General features: G+C 40.5%; 1 protein-coding gene across 3 annotated transcripts in view; it reads right to left on the reverse strand.

Moving 5' to 3' along the window:
• SPAG16 (sperm associated antigen 16) overlaps positions 1-18,557 on the reverse strand; it is a 444,022-nt gene that overhangs the window by 411,502 nt on the left and 13,963 nt on the right. For all 3 annotated transcript variants that reach the window (XM_083708993.1, XM_083708994.1, XM_083708995.1), the window contains exons 5-8: positions 13,218-13,355; positions 9,495-9,602; positions 7,187-7,304; positions 1,955-2,024 (exon numbers count right to left, since the gene is read on the reverse strand). In XM_083708993.1, coding sequence (XP_083565119.1) covers positions 1,955-2,024; positions 7,187-7,304; positions 9,495-9,602; positions 13,218-13,355 — 434 coding nt within the window. The remainder of the gene's footprint in view (positions 1-1,954; positions 2,025-7,186; positions 7,305-9,494; positions 9,603-13,217; positions 13,356-18,557) is intronic.

Here is an 18,557-nt window from a genome sequence, read left to right on the forward strand (position 1 = left end):
TATCTGTCCTGATCTTCCAACATTTGGTTTCACTGTGTGGCCCTGGGTTATAGTATTATGTGAAATAATACTTTTTCTAAAGGACCTCCATGATGCAACCTTTCCTCATAGGAGTTTTTCAGCCCCTTGAACCCTTTGGTTGCTATTTTCTGATCTTTTCCAGCTTAACTTCAACATGCTTTTTAAGGTGCAGCAACCAGAACTGTATACAATATTCCAAATACAACTGCAATTTAGATTTTTATAACAACATAATAGTATTGGTAGTTTTGCTTTCAGTCCCTTTCCTAATGATCCTTAACACACCTCTTTTACAGCTGCTGCACTCTGAGTGAACATCTTCACTGAGGTATTCCTGGGACCACACCTTCTACCTACAACGGACCTGCTATCAAAATATGAAATCCAGCAGCGTTTATGGGGAGGGGCACACTAAACAGCATTCTAACACGTCAAGGAGAACACTTGGCTACCATACTTCTCCTTATTGGAGCGACAGATTTTCTGTGTCGAGGGGATGTGGTGTGTATGGAGTTCAAGCATGTAAACACCAACCTACAATCTGAAATGGTACACCCCAGTGAGACCTCTGCCTCTAAAATAAACTGCATACCTACTGATTGAATCAACCAGAATCTAAATCAATGTTTTGTTGCACACACACACAACCACTACAAAAAATTATACGCAAAAGGGTTTAGCCATGCAACTATCATAAAATATTATGGGCGGATGCTAAACAGTTTACCCTGGAAGGAAGTCATACTAAGTTCAATGAGACTTCCTTGTGAATATGCTTAAGGCTGCAGCTTAATCACATTTCACTGCAGTTGCTATTTATTTTTATAGTAAGTCATTTCTATTAGACTTCTGGAAGGTGAGTAAAATGATAGTAATGCAGCAGATAGGCTGAAGGGCTCATAAAATAAAAATATCAATGTTCCATTGCCAAACCTGCAAATATATTTCATAAAGCTACTCAAAGGAAAAGAAATGTCCATGATCAAGATCTATAAAACTTGACATATGCTATGACTTATTGCCAACCTATTTTCCAGTTAAACAATAGTAGTAAAGTGATATTGCAAACAGCATTTGAGTTTCCTGTTTTGATTTTCAAGTCTCCATCCAAACATGAACACCCTTAACCTTTTAGTGAATTTGCTAATACAAATAACATATAAATGCCGCTCCCTAGTATAAAAATGCAAATCCCTCAAAAAGCCTCCATATTTCAGTTTGTACATATTCAAATTTTGCTTAACATTAGCATCTTGTACTTCAAAACTTGGTAACAAAATGTTTTTTAAAACAGAAAAGCTCAGAGTCAATTCAGCCTGTATACAAAGGAATCCTCATGGAGCCAACAACTCCCCCTTCCCATTCCTCAGCACATCCACTCAACACACCAAGCCATTAAGGGAATGAGATGCCTGTAAATGGTTCCCATATCAATGTCTGGCCTGTAACAGGCAGTGTACTGACCATGCACACACCCTGCAGGAAGGAAAGCGGATACAAAACTCTGTTGATTCTTGCAGGAATCTCTCTAAGCATGGAGGACTGTTTCTATGGTGGACTAGACAGAGTCTGCAGTATTTAATGAAATGATGGACTATCTCATCCCCAGGGCAACCTCTGCTCCCAGGCAATCAGGAAAGAGAACTGACGCAGTATTCAGAATCCACTCAGTGACATCTCAACTCCCACAGTAGCTGGGAAAGCATTTCATTCATTTTGCAGATTTAACAATGTTTTCCCACCATAGCCCTTCAGAGCTCACATCCATTTGCCTCGTCCATGTGAATCACTGTGTCTCAAAGCTTAACATTCATTAAATCATTTTAGGGTTTAACATGCAGGAGAATTTTGAATGCCTAACCGTTTGCACAATCTTTGAAAAGCATTTTTTTCTGTTCAAGTTTGGGATTTCAATATATAGGAAACCGTTTACCTTTAGTGACAGGAATTTGAATGTAGCTTCCAGACTCTAAGCTTTGTAAAGTGGCTTGCAAACCTGTAATCTGAACAATGAAGGGAAAAAGACATTGAGAACTTTCATTTCTCCCATTAAGAAAATCAGATATATGTGTGAATGCATGCAAAATAATCAGCCTAAAATATCTCAATGTGGTAAGAATCTGAGTGCCTATAGAAATCAATATATTAGTTATCCTTCAACATAATTTTAAACAATGCTTTCCATGCACTCAGTCAGGGTAATTAAAGTGAAGTAAACAATCTTTCCACCTTCTCAAGATCACTTCACATAGTTCGTCAGTAACTCTCAGGCAAAGGGGAATCAGCACTCAAGCTTACAGGTGGCCTAAATTATCCAGCAGGAATTTAGCCTGCAAATTACCACCATACTGTGGCCAAAGATGGGAAATGCAAGAAAGCCAGCTGTATCAACTACAGCTGAGCCAAAATTTATCAAAAGCCATTTATTTTTCAAAAATATTAAGACTTCTCTTTTTATCACAAAAATGTCACTTTGCAGTGTTTTCAAAATACTCTCCACCATCTACCCTTCATGGTGCCCTGGAACATAATTAAGTTCAATTATCTTAAGGGTTGTCACATGGAAGATGCAGCAAACTTGTTTTCTCCTGCTCTGGAGGGTAGGACTTGAATAAATGGCTTCAAGTTACAAGAAAGGAGATTCCAACTAGACATCAGGAAGAACTTTCTGACAGTAAGAGCTGATCGATAGTGGAACACACTCCCTTGGGAGCTTGCGGACTCTCCTTCCTTGGGGGTTTTTAAGCAGAGGTTGGGTGGCCATCTGTCTTGGATTCTTTAGTTGAGATTCCTGCATTGCTGGGGGTTGGACCAGACAACCCTTGAGGGTCTCTTCCAACTCCATGATTTTATGATTTTATGAAGTCTGGAGCATTTTGGTTGATGCAAAATTGTGGCCAGGCTACCCAAAAACAACCCAAACATTTAAAGCGCATACTCCGATCAGGAATCCTAGGAACTGTAGTCTGTTTTGGATGCTGGAAATTGTAGCTCTGTGTGGGGCTAATTACAGTTCTTAGGATTCCGGGGGGGGGGGGGGGGATCAAATATGCTTTATTTGTATCAATAAGGCAGAGTGATCCTGTGAATGCTTCCAGGGCTGTCTTGCTGAACAGTCTGAGCATTGAGGAGATCTGCCCTTATTGCATATAGGTTGCCTTTGCCTTCCTGGCCCTCTCCTTTTGCCATGCTCTGTCCACAACTGAACAGGAGATGTGCCTGACAAGGAGGCAAATGAATGTATCAGATCTGTCCCACACGGGGATAATATGCATCAAACATACATTCCTCACACTGTGCCTAGAAGTGAGGTCACGCACACTTCTATGAAATATATAACGACAGTTGTTTTGCATATTTATACTGAAGACACCTGAGGCTTTAACTCTTGCAAAATCTACCAAGTGCCTCAATCGTTTTAGTGAGGCTAATAAAGAAATGATGAGTTCTGCTCCTTTTCTTGAAATAATGTTATCCATCTATTTAATTGTGTCAAAATTGGGAGAACCTTGACATTAGATGCAGAACAGTGTTATGAATTTAGCAGCAGAGCACATTATTCATTTTCTCAAGGCTTGTTTGAGGCATAAACCTCACTGAAATGAATGGAGGCGGCATAGCAGTGACACTTGGGAGATTCTGCATGGCTGACAATAATATCAGGATTCACCAGTGTGATAGAGTGAAACCATTATGCAGTGGGTTATATTACCTTTTACCCACTGTATAAGTAGGTTGAAGTGACAGAGACACCACTTGCCCTACACAGAACCTTGCATTTTCCAAAACTGAAAATAAAAAATAACCTCATTTAAACATGTTTCAGGGTCTTAACTGAAAAGCCAGATATCAGCTTGCTGAGAGGCTTTGGAAAGGAAACAGGCCAAGCACAGCAGCACTCTTAGAGCTCTTTCATTGACATACAGCCTAACACAGTCCAGCACATGGATCCAATTCTGCTAGAAGGCAGAAAGAACTCAGAGACATGCAATTCTGGCCAGCAACTGTTGATTCAACAGCAGCTGCCAGCAGGACATATTTTAATTCATTTTATTCATAGGTATAGATATACAAGAGAAAAAATCCTTGTGAATTTGTATGCTGCTGGGGTCTGACATAGTGTGTGTGTGTGTGTGTGTGTGTGTGAAGAGATTGGTTTATTAACCTGGCAAAGAAATGACAAGCTACCAATTGCACCTCTGAAGAGAATTTTGATGGACAGGGAGGCTCCTTTCACTTTAAGAAGTGGCTGCTTGCCAATCACCAGATCCAGCAGATGGCACTTGCAAGCAGCAAGGCACAGCTTTCTTCAGAATACAGAATTATCCCTCCCACACCTCAGGTAATCTCTCCATTTTATATTCAGTGATATGACTCATTGATTTTAAACTAAGAAGAGCTCTGTGCACTTGACATCCAAGAAAAACTCAATGCCCCATGTTCTTTGTGCATTACATATTCTTGGGTTTTATACGTGGTAGGGACACAGGTGATGCTGTGGTCTAAACCACTGAGCCTCTTGGGCTTGCCGATTGGAAGGCTGGTGCCTTGAATCTGTGCAATGGGGTGAGCATACCAATGCAACTTCCGGGTTAGCGCGATCGTCTAATGGCGGATTCCCTCTGAGCTCCGGAGGGAATCGGCTCCGCAGGATTGGGTCTTGCCGCTGCGGCGACGCGGGGACCCTCAAAAATCACAGGCGGTGAAGCCTGTGAACGTGGTGACTCAGCGGGCACCATTTGCGCCCCCCCAAGCTGCGAAGGAGCCTTTTTAAAGGCTCCGGAGCAGGGAAGGGGTGAGCGGCGCGGTGCTGAGAGTAGACTGCTCCTTCTGCGGAGCGAAGCCGCATTGCCATGGTCGGAGAGCGCTGACTTCTTCTTGTGAAAAATTGGACTTTAAAGTAACAACCCGTGAGTAGTACGGAAATTGGGATTCTAAATTTTTTTTTTTATGAATTAGGCACGAGTATGGAAGGCTTAAACAGGAAGTCAGCCCCCCCCCTCTTTGTAAATAATCTAAAGCAAAGGACCTGCTAACTAAGGTCAAGAGAATTCTTTTTTTTTTCTTTTTTTTTTGGTAAAAGACTTTAATTTCACGGTTTGGCATTATAAGAAATCGTACTGGAGGATAAAGAACTAATTTTGAGAGCTGAAGTGTCACCCCCCCAGAGCCGGGAGTGCTCCGCGAGAGAGCTTGCTGATGAGGCATTGAAGAGTTTAACAGCTGTCAAATTAGCTGTCAAGACGGAAAAAGAGAACTTTGTTTCTGTGGCTTCTGCTGGTTATTTTTGTTACAATTTGTTGAAAATAAGGAAGAGCTGATACAAACTAACTTGACTTTTGGATTTGAACTGAAAGAAACATTTAAGGAACCAAAATCCCTCTAGAGGGGGTTTTGGGACATTACAAGAATGGCTGGAGGAGGGAAAATCCAGGCTGAGTTGGGCAGAGTATTTGTTCTCTTGGGAAAGTTACAAGGCCAAATTGATGTTTTGGCTACAAATGTTACAACTATGGACTTAACAGTAAATAATTTTATTGAATTTGATAAGGATTTGAATCAGGAAGCCTGTGCAACTGGACAAACAGAGAAACTCGTGAGCTTTGAGAATTTGGAGAAGGAGATATATGTTGCTTCTGAAGAAAAGGAAGGAGGAGCTGTAATTTTGCAGATGTCAAAAGAGAGTTTGAGGCCTGATATGATGACAACAAAGGAAAATAAAGACTTGATGTGGAAAGTCTGGCCTGAATTGGAGATTGAGAAAGGGAGAGATCTTCTTATGAGGAGATCTGAAGACCTAAGGATTACAAATTTGATTAAGGTGGAAGTTAGAGCTTTGGGGATTTTTGGACTGGAAAAGAGTAAGAAACAAGATTTGGAACACCCCATAGGCTCTACTTTTAAGTATGGAGGTCTGGCTGGAAGAAACATGGATCCTGTTGGGCCGGAGCTTCTCCGAGATTTGGTGTTCAATATTAAGGACTATCAAAAAGACTGGCAGAGAGGAACTGAGAGAGAATTAAGAGCCTCGGACGTGAGATCTCCAGGCTGATAGTAGATCAAGACTGATGGACACTTGTTGGGGGCTGAAACCGGGAAAGGGGGGGTGGAGTCTGGGAATCCAAAGGGTTCATAATTACAATTTAATCTGTTTTTATTTTGTTTGTTATTAGTATGAAAATTGGGAAATTCGCGGAAGGGAATCTTGGTCGACCTTAGAAAAAATAAGAATAAGAATTGATGGATAAGTATTGATGTTCAAGTTTGGATAAGGTAGAATTGGACTTTAAAATGAATTAAATTAAATGAAAATAAGGTTTGCAAAAATAAATTGAGGAAAGGGATGAAGGAGAAAAAGTAAAATAATAATATGTTAAAATAAATTATTAAGTTAAAGTTGAGAAATAAGTAATAAGGATTTGCTGAGCTAATAATTTGAATTGGAATACAAGAAGGGGAGGTGCAAGGAGGTCTGAGAAATAAGTTTTTTTAACTGTTTTTAAGTTTTGTATTTCTGTATGTTTGTTATTTTTTGTTTATTTTTGTTTTGTTTTGTTTTGTTTTGTTGTGGAAAAAGCTAATAAATATTCATTTAAAAAGAAACAAAACGAAAGCATACCAATGCAAGTCGATCAATAGGTACTGCTGTGACAGAAAGGTAAATAGCATTTCTGTGCACTCTGGCTTCCATCATGGTGTTCCATTGTGCCAGAAGTGGTTTAGTCATGCTAGCCACATGACCCAGAAAGCCGTCTGTAGACAAACGCCGGCTCCCTCAGCCTGAAGCGAGATGGCCGCCGCACCCCATAGTTGCCCTTGACTGGACTTAACCGTCCAGGGGTCCTTTACCTTTTTTACCTATATGTGGTCCACCTTGTGTTTTGAGGATAGAAATGGAAACTTAAACCAGTATGTATGATTATGATCCTTCTTTATTTCCCTTCCTTATTTCATCCTCAACACAACCCTGTCAGGGGGGTTAAACTGAGAGAACGTGACTGGCCCAAGGTCACCCAGTGAGTTTCATGGTTGAGTGGAGATCTGACTCCTTGTCTCCCACATCCTAGTACCACACTCTAACCCTGACTCTACATTAGTCTACATTAGACAGTAAAGAGATCAGTGCTTTCTGAATCTCTAGGTTAAACACACTACAGGTTTTTACCTGCCCAACCACTCTGTCTCTTTCTAAGCTTGTGAGCATCTTCTCTCGCAGCAGAATCTCATATTTTTCATTCAACTGCTTTAACAGTGGCTCATATGATGCATAATGTGTCTTCAGTCTACAAAAAAATAAAGAAAAAAATTATACAATGGTCACAAGGCAAGAAATATTCTGTAGCATTTAATTCTCAGAAGAAAGACTTTTCTTGGTTACCTGTAAGAATTATACAATCCAAGTTCTTTCAAATTAACCCAAATGTTCAGGTCTGAAGATTGGAAAAATATTGCTTAACACAAAGTAGAATAGTTGGATGTCATCCTAGAGTGAATGTTTTGAATAATTTATTTTATGTAACTGACAGACAGAAAATCAGAAGTCATTTTTATTTTATTTCTTTTCTCCTCTATTCTTTTGTTTTTTCTTCTTTGTTATCCTCTGCTCTGGCCATTATTGGGATTCAAGGACGGTTGGTGGAAGGACCCTGAGTGAGAGGCAAAGAAGTGAAGATCTCCCAGGTGAGAGCTGGGAGGGTCCACCACTTTCTGTGGGTGACAAGGGCTAAGAGCTACCTTTGAGAGAGGACTATGCATTTTCTTTTCTCTTTCCTTTCTGTTTTTGTTTTTATTTAGATTAGTTTCTTTTATCTTACTGTATTATGAAAAAGCTTTAATAAAATCTTATGAAAAACAAACAAACTATTCCAAATGTTGATGGAGGTGGGAGTTTTCATTTTCCAAATTATCAAAGTACATTAAATGAATTAAATATGCTGGTCCATATTGAACTTTGTTTCTTTCTTGCAGATAAATGTTATGTCTATCGCTGGTGCAAACAAAATGAACATATGAACTGACAACCAAGCAAATTACAATTAAGAAAGATCAACTAAAAAGCATTTCTCTAGTATTAAATACAACAGAACCTAAATTTAAAATGTTCCACCAAATTAAGTAGAAAGTCAAGTTTTCATTATGGATGGTGAGTCTATTTGCTATGTAATTCACAAGAAACTGTTTAGCACACATCATTTAACAAGTTCAGAAAGTAATATTCTTTTTCTGACTTCTACATAGAGAGGCAATTTCTAATATAGGCAGGTTGCTTAGATCTAACTAATCCTCTGCATGTAATCTGTGCAATCAACAAATTTGCCTGCAAAGTGTTTGAAACCTTCTAGAGCTTATCAATGATGACCTTTTTTTTAATGAGAGGCCTGCCCCTTAGGCTGTTTGTTCAGATGAACATTGCCCCTGTTGTTCCACTCTGTTCCTAAGAGATTTTTTTCAGTCTAAATATGAATGTCTTCAGCAGGTGCTGAAAAGAGGACAGTGAAGGCATCTGCCTGATATCAATAGGTAGGGAATTCCAAAGTGTCGGTGTTGCCACACTAAACGATCAGGTTTTTACAGGTGTGGAACTGGTATCATGTGGCACTTTTAAAAGTGTCAATTCTGCTGATCAAAGTGGTTAAGAGGCACATATGGGGCAAGGCAATCTCATAGGTAAACTAGTCCCAAGTTGTTAAGGGCTTTATATACTAATAATAACACCTTGAACTGAGCTCGGTAGCAGATCGACAACCAGTGCAGACATCTGAGCACAGGTCTCACTCCTGTCCGCAATTATGCTGCAGCATTCTGCACTAACTGCAGCTTCCAGATCAAGCACAAGGGAAGCCCCACTTAGAGCACACTGCAGTAATCAAATCTTGAAGTAACCAATGTATGAGGTAATGTGGCCAGGCTCTCCCAGTCCAAGAATGGCAAATGCAGTTGGTAAAAGATACTTCTTGCCACTGAGGCTACCTGTATCAATTCAGCCTCTTAGTTCTTTGTTATACAGTGGTACCTCGGGTTACATACACTTCAGGTTAAATATGCTTCAGGTTACAGACTCTGCTAACCCAGAAATAGTACCTTGGGTTAAGAACTTTGCTTCAGGATGAGAACAGAAATTGCACGATGACGGCGCGGTGGCAGCAGGAGGTCCCATTAGCTAAAGTGGTGCTTCAGGTTAAGAACAGTTTCAGGTTTAAGAACGGACCTCTGGAATGAATTAAGTACTTAACCCGAGGTACCACTGTACAGGCGTATCCCCATTTATGCATGAGCTGGAGGCACAGCAGGGCTTTGCTGAGGCTTTTCAGGTTTCTTCCCCCACCTCCGGGTTTCCAGGGCTGTGCATATAAGTGGTTGTGCATGAATTGAACACATGTAAATAGGGGGATGTCGTAAATATCACTCTTAGGTAATGCTGGCTCTTCTGTTGAAAACCAAGTGGGTTTAGAACCCCGTTTGTAATCGTTTACCTTTTAATGTCATTAATGAGCCTGTTTTTTTCCTGCACCACTCGTTTATGATGCATTCGATGGAAGTCACGCTCTTTCTGCAGTTTTAGCAGTGCTTCTTTAGCTTTGCTGCATGAAAGAAAAAGAAGAAAATGACTGCTTTCTGGATGAAGGAATATAAGACAAAAAAAGCAGGGGGGCATTGACTGATGATGAGATTCTGACAGAGAGGATAGGAGGGTGCCATAATGCTGGGACAAGCACCAGAATGGTCAAGAAAATCTAAATCCCACTTTATTTTTTGCCTTACAGCCCCAAGAGTCTCTCAAGTCAAGAACTGTTCAACTTCAGACAAGAAAAAAATGGTAGGTCCAAAATGGCAGCTACCACCTAGATCTGCTTTTATTAGTTATGCCACTAATAATAATAATAATAATAAATTTTATTTATATCCTGCCCTCCCCAGCCAAAGCTGGGCTCAGGGTGGCTAACAACAATCAAAATAATCCAACTTTCTAAAAACAATCATTATAAAATTAATTAAAATCAAATTAAAATCAAATTGATGGCAACCATTAAGCAAAATTCTGTGCAGATTGCCAGAGGAGGGGGTCAGGCTGCGCCCTGACCAAAGGCCTGGTGGAACAGCTCTGTCTTGCAGGCCCTGCGGAAAGATGTCAGGTCCCGCAGGGCCCTAGTCTCTTGTGACAGAGCGTTCCACCAGATTGGAGCCGTGGCTGAGAAAGCCCTGGCTCTAGTTGAGGCCAGCCTAACCTCTCTGTGGCCTGGGATCTTCAGGATGTTTTTATTTGCAGACCGTAAATTTCTCTGTGGGACATACCAGGAGAGGCGGTCCCGTAGGTACGAGGGTCCTAGGCCATATAGGGCTTTAAAGGTTAAAACCAGCACCTTAAACCTGATCCTGTACTCCACCGGGAGCCAGTGCAGCTGGTATAGTACCGGATGAATATGATATCGCAGTGAAGACCCCATAAGGAGTATCGCCGCGGCATTCTGCACCCGCTGGAGTTTCTGGGTCAGTCTCAAGGGCAGCCCCACGTAGAGTGAGTTACAATAATCCAGTCTGGAGGTGACCGTCGCGTGGATCACAGTGGCTAGGTCAGGGCGAGAGAGATAAGGAGCCAACTGCTTAGCTTGGCGGAGATGAAAAAATGCCGCCTTTGTTATAGCTAACACCTAGATCTGCCTTTAGTGGTAGTTTTTTATTGGCAGTTAGTAACTAAATTGTATCTCAATTAATCTCAGCAATAACTAAGTATTTAGAATAATATTTATTAGGTTGGAGTATTTTTAAAAATTTGCATGATCAATTTGGAACTTTCTCAGATTTGAAGCTGTCATGAAAAAGAATAAAACTGCTATCACATTTGAAATGCTAAACAGGATATAGTATGGTATCAAACTGGATGAAGGACAGCATTCAAGATTCCTGCAACTGCAGGGGGTTGTACTAGACAACCCTCGGGGTCCCTTCCCTCTCTACAGTTCTATGCGTCTATAAGTGTACACTACTTTTGGACATTCTCTTTCTGACATTTTGCAGTTCAGCTCATTTAGATGGTTCTTTTATTACACCCTCCCCATACACAACCCTGCTAACTTACTACCTTTAACAGTATGCATTCAAATCAGCAGGGAATACTGCTGAGTAAACTTGCTTAAGCACGCACTGAAATCATGGTGAAATCTCAGACGAAATTAATGGACTATGCAGAATTGGACAAAATGACAGGAAAGATTCAAAACCTGCGGGACCAGAGATTTACAGAAGATTGGAAGAAGTATATGAATTATTTGAAGAGCAACTGTAATCAACAAATTACGCTAGTAGGACTACAAGAAGTTTTGTAAGGAGAAATATACGAAGTGTTACCAAGTAGAAAAAGATAGAGATATTGGTTATGAGTTTGAAATGTAATAGGGAAGATAAGAAATGCATACTGAGAGATTAGATTAGAAAATTTTCAGACAGGATTGATGGAAGTCAAAAATTTGAATAATATGTAAAAGTATGTTTAATTACTGTTGAAAATGATATGTTAAAAAACCTAATAAAAAATTATATATAAAGAAATCATGGTGAAATCAGCTTCCACATTTGTGCCCCTTCTCTTTCCTATTTCCCTTTGCACTGGATTCAGTTTCTGGAATACATGCTGACATTGAACACTCTTATCTGATATACTGTAGTGCAGCCATTTCCTGTTACTGTCCCTCATACTGAAGCTATGTACTTCAAGTACACTAGACTTGAAGCTGCTAGATCATATTTTGATTGACAGTATACTTGTTAACCTTGCTGAGTGTGTTTCTGGTCCTGGGTACCACAAACAGGGACAACTGGTCAACATATCTCATAGTAATGTCTACAAGGAAGCATGTTTCCAAAGAAATATTAGCACCTTGAATATCAAGCTCACAAAACTACTACTGCCTAGGACTTCCCCCCTTTAAGTGCTAATGCATTTCATTTTCTGTTCTGAAGGAACATACAAGACAGATGCAGCAAACATTTTAAGGACAAATGCTTACTGCTGCCTCTCACCAACACGGTAGATCTCCCTCTCTCACATAAAACATGTAAATTATTTAGTGTTTTGTGATTTTTTTTCTGTATGGCATGCATTCTCAAAAGCAAATCAATAATGCTATAAAGGTTCCTGTTCCTGTATAGCCAACTCATAGATCCAATATGGCCTTTCAAAAATTGTGAAATGTAAAATTTAGCAAACATACATGCATTCATTAAAATGGCTGCAGCACGCAATAATTTCTTTTGTAAATAGTTATGCTTTTTATTTGTACCCCGCAATACCTTTTAGGCTCAGAAAATTGACAGGATTTAGTTACATATAAACATAAACTGCTTAAGTAACATGGCATGTATCTCTGGTCAGTCTGCACTGCCATCTTTTCTAAACACAGTGGTTTACACCTATATTAACTTCAGCACCACAATGTTATTATTTAGACCTATTCATATATAACAATCCCAGTACTGCTTATCTTTACATGGTTCCTGTTCTGGATATTTTTTTAAGTTGATATACTATATGTCTTTGTATAGAGCAAGGAAGTGTAGCAAATAACATTTTTAAAAGGCATGGTACCAAGCCATCTTCCGTCCATGTATTTTATTTTACTTAATTATACAATTAGCAAAGAACCATTTGACCTGGAAAGCCTGGACGCCTTCAGAAGGCTGAACAAAAGCTTTGTTTTATGGACTGATTGTGTTTCTGATTACCAGCCACAAATACACACACACACACACACACACCCTGCCCATCTGACTGGGTTGCCCCAACCTGAATACTAGTCTTTCTCCCCATGAACCCACTTGATCCCTTCAAGTTTAGACCCATGAATTGTGATGGGTCTGCAGTTTTGTGTAATGGCTTGGTACACTGTGGTGGCTTTCCCAGCTCTCTCCTGTCAGCTGGCCCCAACAAGGTTCTTAGAATTCCATAAATCTGCTCACTTGGCAGCTTATTATAACATGTTCATGTTGGGCACAGTCTAGTCAGACATAAGCACTCTTAAATCACTTTTACTTCAATGCTCTTTGCAATTAAAGCTGTAAGTTCTGTAAATAAATACATTCAAATCTTGTTGAACACATGCTTAACTTTCCTTTTGAAATTAACAGAAATTGTGGTTAATTCGGCAGGATCTTTCCCCAGGTGAACAGCAGAAGACCCATTAACAGTAACAAAAACATACTTGGCTGCCATTTTATAGCTCTCCATTTCCTTCTTGAGATATTTGTTTTCCCTTTCCAAATGTTGATTGCAGGTGTATGCATCTGGAACAAATCCAATGTCTTTAGGTTCAAGTATACCTCTCTGCATTAGCTCATACCTGAAATTAAAATGAAAAGTGTTTCTTTTTCTCCCTCTCTTCTTGGCCCCAAGGATTAGAAAGATCCATGAGTGGAGTGCCCAGTTGTGGAATGATCAAAATAGAGTTTACTACTTGATGGGAAAGTTAAACACAGCAGGAGACCCATAGGTTAAAATACAATATACTTCCTCTTTCTAGAAAGCTATTACAATATTGTTGTCATTGCTTTAGAGAATTCAAGGGGAAAGGGAACACTTAGCAAGAAATGCATTAAAATTAAAACATGTCACAGTTTGGGGGTGTTCATTGAACCAACACTGTCATTAGAGTCTCAATGCCTCAGTGGCTCAAAGTTGTTGCTTTTTTATCAGCTTCTGCTGACCATACCTAAATGGAAATAGCTTGGTCACAGTTCACCATAGTCTAGTAACCTCCCTTTTAGTTTTATTGCAATGTGTTGTACATGAAGTTGCCTTGAAAAATGATACAGAAACTGCAGCTGGTCCAGAATAGGGCTTCTGCTCAAGATGAAGAACTATCCCTTCTACCAACCAACAGGTTTGGGGCTGCCTTGTTAACCTGCCCTGTAGCAAAGTAGAGCTGCTGTTTACCAGTTATTCCAGGTCATCCATGAAAACTATCATCCATGATTTAAGCTAGGATGAGCGGGCTGAACTGGCCTGTGTCACCAAGACCTGAGGAAATGAGCTGGGTAGAATTGATCTTTGTGGGTCTGGATAGCTTAGTTAGAGTGTTAGAGTCTGGTGCTGATAACACCAAGGTTGCAGGTTCAATCCCCATATGGGACAGCTGCATATTCCTGCATTGCAGGGGCTTGGACTAGAAGATCCTCAGGATCTGACCCAGCTTTCTCTGTCTATATTATCTAGTTCAGAATCAAAAATAGGTGGGAGGGTAAGGGAAGCAAAGATGCTATTTTGCCTCACCAGGAGATCAGTTCACTCGGGTACTGGGTTTGAGTTTGTACCTTGTGTTGGACCAGAGAGACAGATCACAAATTCCATGGTGTTCCAATCATCCCACTGCCCAACAGTCTCCCTTCCTGAATTGGCTGATAGGCCCTCAAGAATGCTGTCCTGTGGGTTTTAAATAACTATGTTAGGAGTGTCTAGGGTTGGGGCAGGTGGCCACTCTGATAACGATGGGGCTGTCACAAAAATCACTGTCCAACACATTTTGCATCTTGAGCCAATATTTTCAAGCCAATATTTTCAACCAAGTGGGAGGTTGTTGGTCTGGGATGAGGGGAGGGGCTCTGTAACCCTGTTGTCATGGTCAGACCACTTTTAAATGTTTTTTTAAAAAGGAACACCATGCAAGACTGAACTAAACCCAACCATGCAAAATACAGGGCAGGAGACACATTTTCCCCTTATACCACTGCTATGTAAAGACTCCTAAACTGGATCCTGAAACAGTTCACACATTCAAGTCTTTGAATCCTAGAAACAGAGAGGTTACTACAAGAGCTCTTAAGATGTCATTTTTTATACTTATAAACAGAGAAATGAGCCCAAGCTAACAAAATGAATTTCAATAGGGACAGATGCAAGGTGCTGCACTTAGGCAGGAAGAACCAGATGCACAAATATAAGATGGGGGACACCTGGCTTGCCAGTCGTACATGTGAAAAGGATCTAGGAGTCTTGGTGGATCACAGGCTTAGCATGAGTCAATAGTGCGGTGCAGCAGCAAAAAACAAACAAAACCCTAATACTCTTCTCAGCTGCATTAACAGAAATATGCAGATCAAGGGAAGTCAATTTAAAAAGGATATTGAATGTGCAGAGGAGGGTAACCAAGATGATCAAGGGTCTGGAAACCAAGCTTTATGAGAAACAGTTGAAGGAGCTGGGTATATTTAGCCTGGAAAGGAGGAGGCTGAGAGATGTGATATACATCTTCAACTATAGTAAGGGTTGTCACATGGAAGAATGAACAAGGTTGTTTTCTGCTGCTCTTGAGGGTAGGACTCAAAGCAATGGGCTTCACGTTACAAGAAAGGAGATTCCAACTAAACCTCGGTAAGAACATTCTGACAGTAAGAGCTGTTCAACAGTGGAACAGACTCCCTCAGGAGGTTGTATGTAGACTCTCCATTGGAGGTTTTTAAGCAGTGGCCATCAGTCATGGATGCTTTGGTTGGGATTCCTGCATTGTGGGGAATTGGACTAGACCCTTGGGATTGCTTCCAACTTTATGATTCTATTCTATTCTATTCTATTATTCAGCTTTCAGAATGAAACAGTAACTTGCTCTTATACATGCTGTGCCTGACCTCCAGATCAAAGTATCAAAAGCTTCAATGACAGGAGATAAAAATTAATTAGATTCTGAAGCTGCAGCACCCCCAGCACCCCTCAAAAGTCAGAACAGAACAAATACATAGTTAAAATACACTGAAAAACTTATAAGCATATTATTGGGGGGGTTGCATGCTAACTATTTTGTGGAAAATTTTATTTGCTCTTGTTCTAGGCCTGTGTAAGCAGTTACAAGCAGACTACAATTCTGGAAGTAATAACAGAGTCAGCCATTGTATTAAAAAAACACAGGGACGGAGCCAGAATTCATTCATCTTTTAAATGAAGCCAGCACCACCACCACAGCAGCAAGTCTAAAAGTTGAAATCATTTGAAAATAAGTGTGTTCACTTCCTGGTTGAAGCAGGATTTTAAGGCCTGAAGGCCTGTTAAGTTTCTTTAGGGAAGGTGGTGTAGCTCTGGCCATAGGATTTCATCTAAGTGAAAGGAAGCTGAGCTGGTGTACAAAGTGACTAAGAGCTATGAATCAGGAAGTTTCCAGTTTGAAACTAACTTCTACCAAGATCTCATGAGGTGGTCTTCTGTAAGCCACGCTCAGCCTCAGTCCTCCCCATCTGCAACATGGGAGATAATACTGATTTTACCATACAAGGTTGTCACCAAGACAAAAACTAGAAATACATGTGAAGCGCTCTGGGATCTGGAAAGCAATATGTGAAATAGTTATGATGATTATGAAAAAGCTGACACTCAAAGCAACACATCTCCAACAGAGAATGTGCAAAGAACCTGGTGGCTTTGAGTAGTCTCACTTAGTGCACAATTTCTGGAGAAGCAATAATACTGTGGCAAACAGTGGCAAAGAGAAGCCCTTTCCAGGCTTTCTACTCACTTAAAAATCAATATGCAAGCAGGGAAAGTGAGGAAGAGCATGCTGAACTAGTTCCTGTCTCCATCTCTATCACCCATCATGAGTTGGTGGATGAACATTTGAGGCTCCTTGTGCAATTTAGACGGGTTCAAAACTGTGTGGCAAAGTTTAGAAGTTTCTCTCCAACTCATGGTGGGTGATGGGGATGACAACAGGGCACAGAGCTTAGCATGCTTAGCCACCATTCTTGTGCTGGTTTTACACATTTGTAGAATAACTGAAGAGGGCTTGAGTCTCATAAAACCTCTGACTTTCCCAGAAGGCCCTCACAAAGATTCCACCAAAGGTACAGTAATGTGCAAGGGACTCAGGCGGCAAGGGATGGGCTGTAGTTTTAGGCTGCCCTTTGCACTGGGTTTCAAGCTGAAGCTGCAGAACACTTGTGATGATTTGATGAGTCCAACCTTTCCTGAAGACTGAATGCAAGGACTGAGGATCAGGAGACTAGATAAAGGAACAGAAGAACCAGGACTATTATGGGTTGGGAGAGAAAAGCACAAAGTGGCAGCTGAAAAAAAACTAAGGAAGTGTGGAGAATAAAACAGGGAAGAGGAACACCATGTATCTTGGAGGAAAAGTGGAATATAAATGTAACAATAAAAAAGGAAGATTCCTTCGTTTAGCACATTCCTCAGCCTGTACCTATAGACTCTCAAATGCACTCCTTCCTCTCCTAACCCTTCTATTCCAGCCCGTCTCACAAATACAACATTTCTACACATAACACATAGCGCAATCTTGCAAATCTGGTGGCAGCGTGGGCGCCGCCTTCCCTGGGCTCTGCCTTGGCGACCTGATCAGGAGCCTCCTGCCCCTTGGCTCCCTTGCAGCAGCAGCAGCCTCTGCCACCGAGGGAAACTTAGAGGGCACTTGCCCCCCAAAAGCTCAACAATGCCTATCTATTTTAGGGTTTTGTTGTCTTAAGTTTGGGTTCAAAAAATAGGGGTTGTCTTATACTTGGGGGAAAATACAGGAAAATCAGGGGGGGAATTATTACATCCAGAAAAATATGGTACTTATACTGAGTAAGAGTCAGGTAAGAACAGCAGAAGGGGGCTATTGTCCGCATTTGCTGCTTGTGGTGTCTGATGGGCACATGATTCATCACTGTGAGAAAGAGGTTGCTAGACTAGGTAGGCGCTTGGCCTGATTTATAAGGGCTGTTCTTGCAGCGTTTATCAACCCTAAGGCATCATTCTTCAGATCTGATGTGACAGGAATTTTGACAATCCATAGAAATGGCTGCCTACCCACTCCCGGGGGTGGGCACAGTTGTGGCCCATTGGAGTAGGCCCAAATCCTGGGTAAGCAACACTGGGCAGGGTGGCTAGCAGTTGGCTGGTGGACTTTCCTGTCAGCCAGGTATTTGAATTTGGGCCAGTCAGGCCTGGCTGGGTAGGCCAGGCTTGGCAGAAGACCGGAGTGGAGCAGGCTTTGCTTTGGTCCACCCCCATCGACAGAAATGTAAAGCTCAACATTACAACACATAGGTAAATTTCCATGTATAGTCTTAAACAGCAAAATATAGATTTGTACAAATGACAAAAAACTGAATTTATTCAATATACCACTCATTTTATAAAGAAAATATTCTAATTGGTTCATACTTTGGTTTTATTCTCCTATTAAAACAAACTGAAAGTTAAATGATGAAACTTTTATATAAAATTAGATCCTCGAAATACTCAGAATTCTCAAGCTGTGAGATAAACACATTAATTACCCTGCCTAATTTAATTAAAGATTAATTCTTAAACAGGCTTTCATATCTAAGAGGTCATTTAATAAATGAGCTGAGCTCTTATAGGTGCAAATGAATCAACTTTCTCAGCATTAATTATTTTCTCATTTTGAATCCCATTAGAGTTTGATCGCAGCATGGATCCACTGTATATTAGCAAGAGAAAGATACTTGTACAAAGAAAAATGTGATAAATGTAATTTACTTTCAGTTATTAATGATGTTAATTAACAATGTAAATGCAATTTAAAAACATTCATAAA

The sequence above is a fragment of the Podarcis gaigeae genome (genome assembly GCF_964106915.1).
Source record: "Podarcis gaigeae genome assembly, chromosome: 1".
In the NCBI taxonomy this organism is placed as follows: domain Eukaryota; kingdom Metazoa; phylum Chordata; class Lepidosauria; order Squamata; family Lacertidae; genus Podarcis; species Podarcis gaigeae.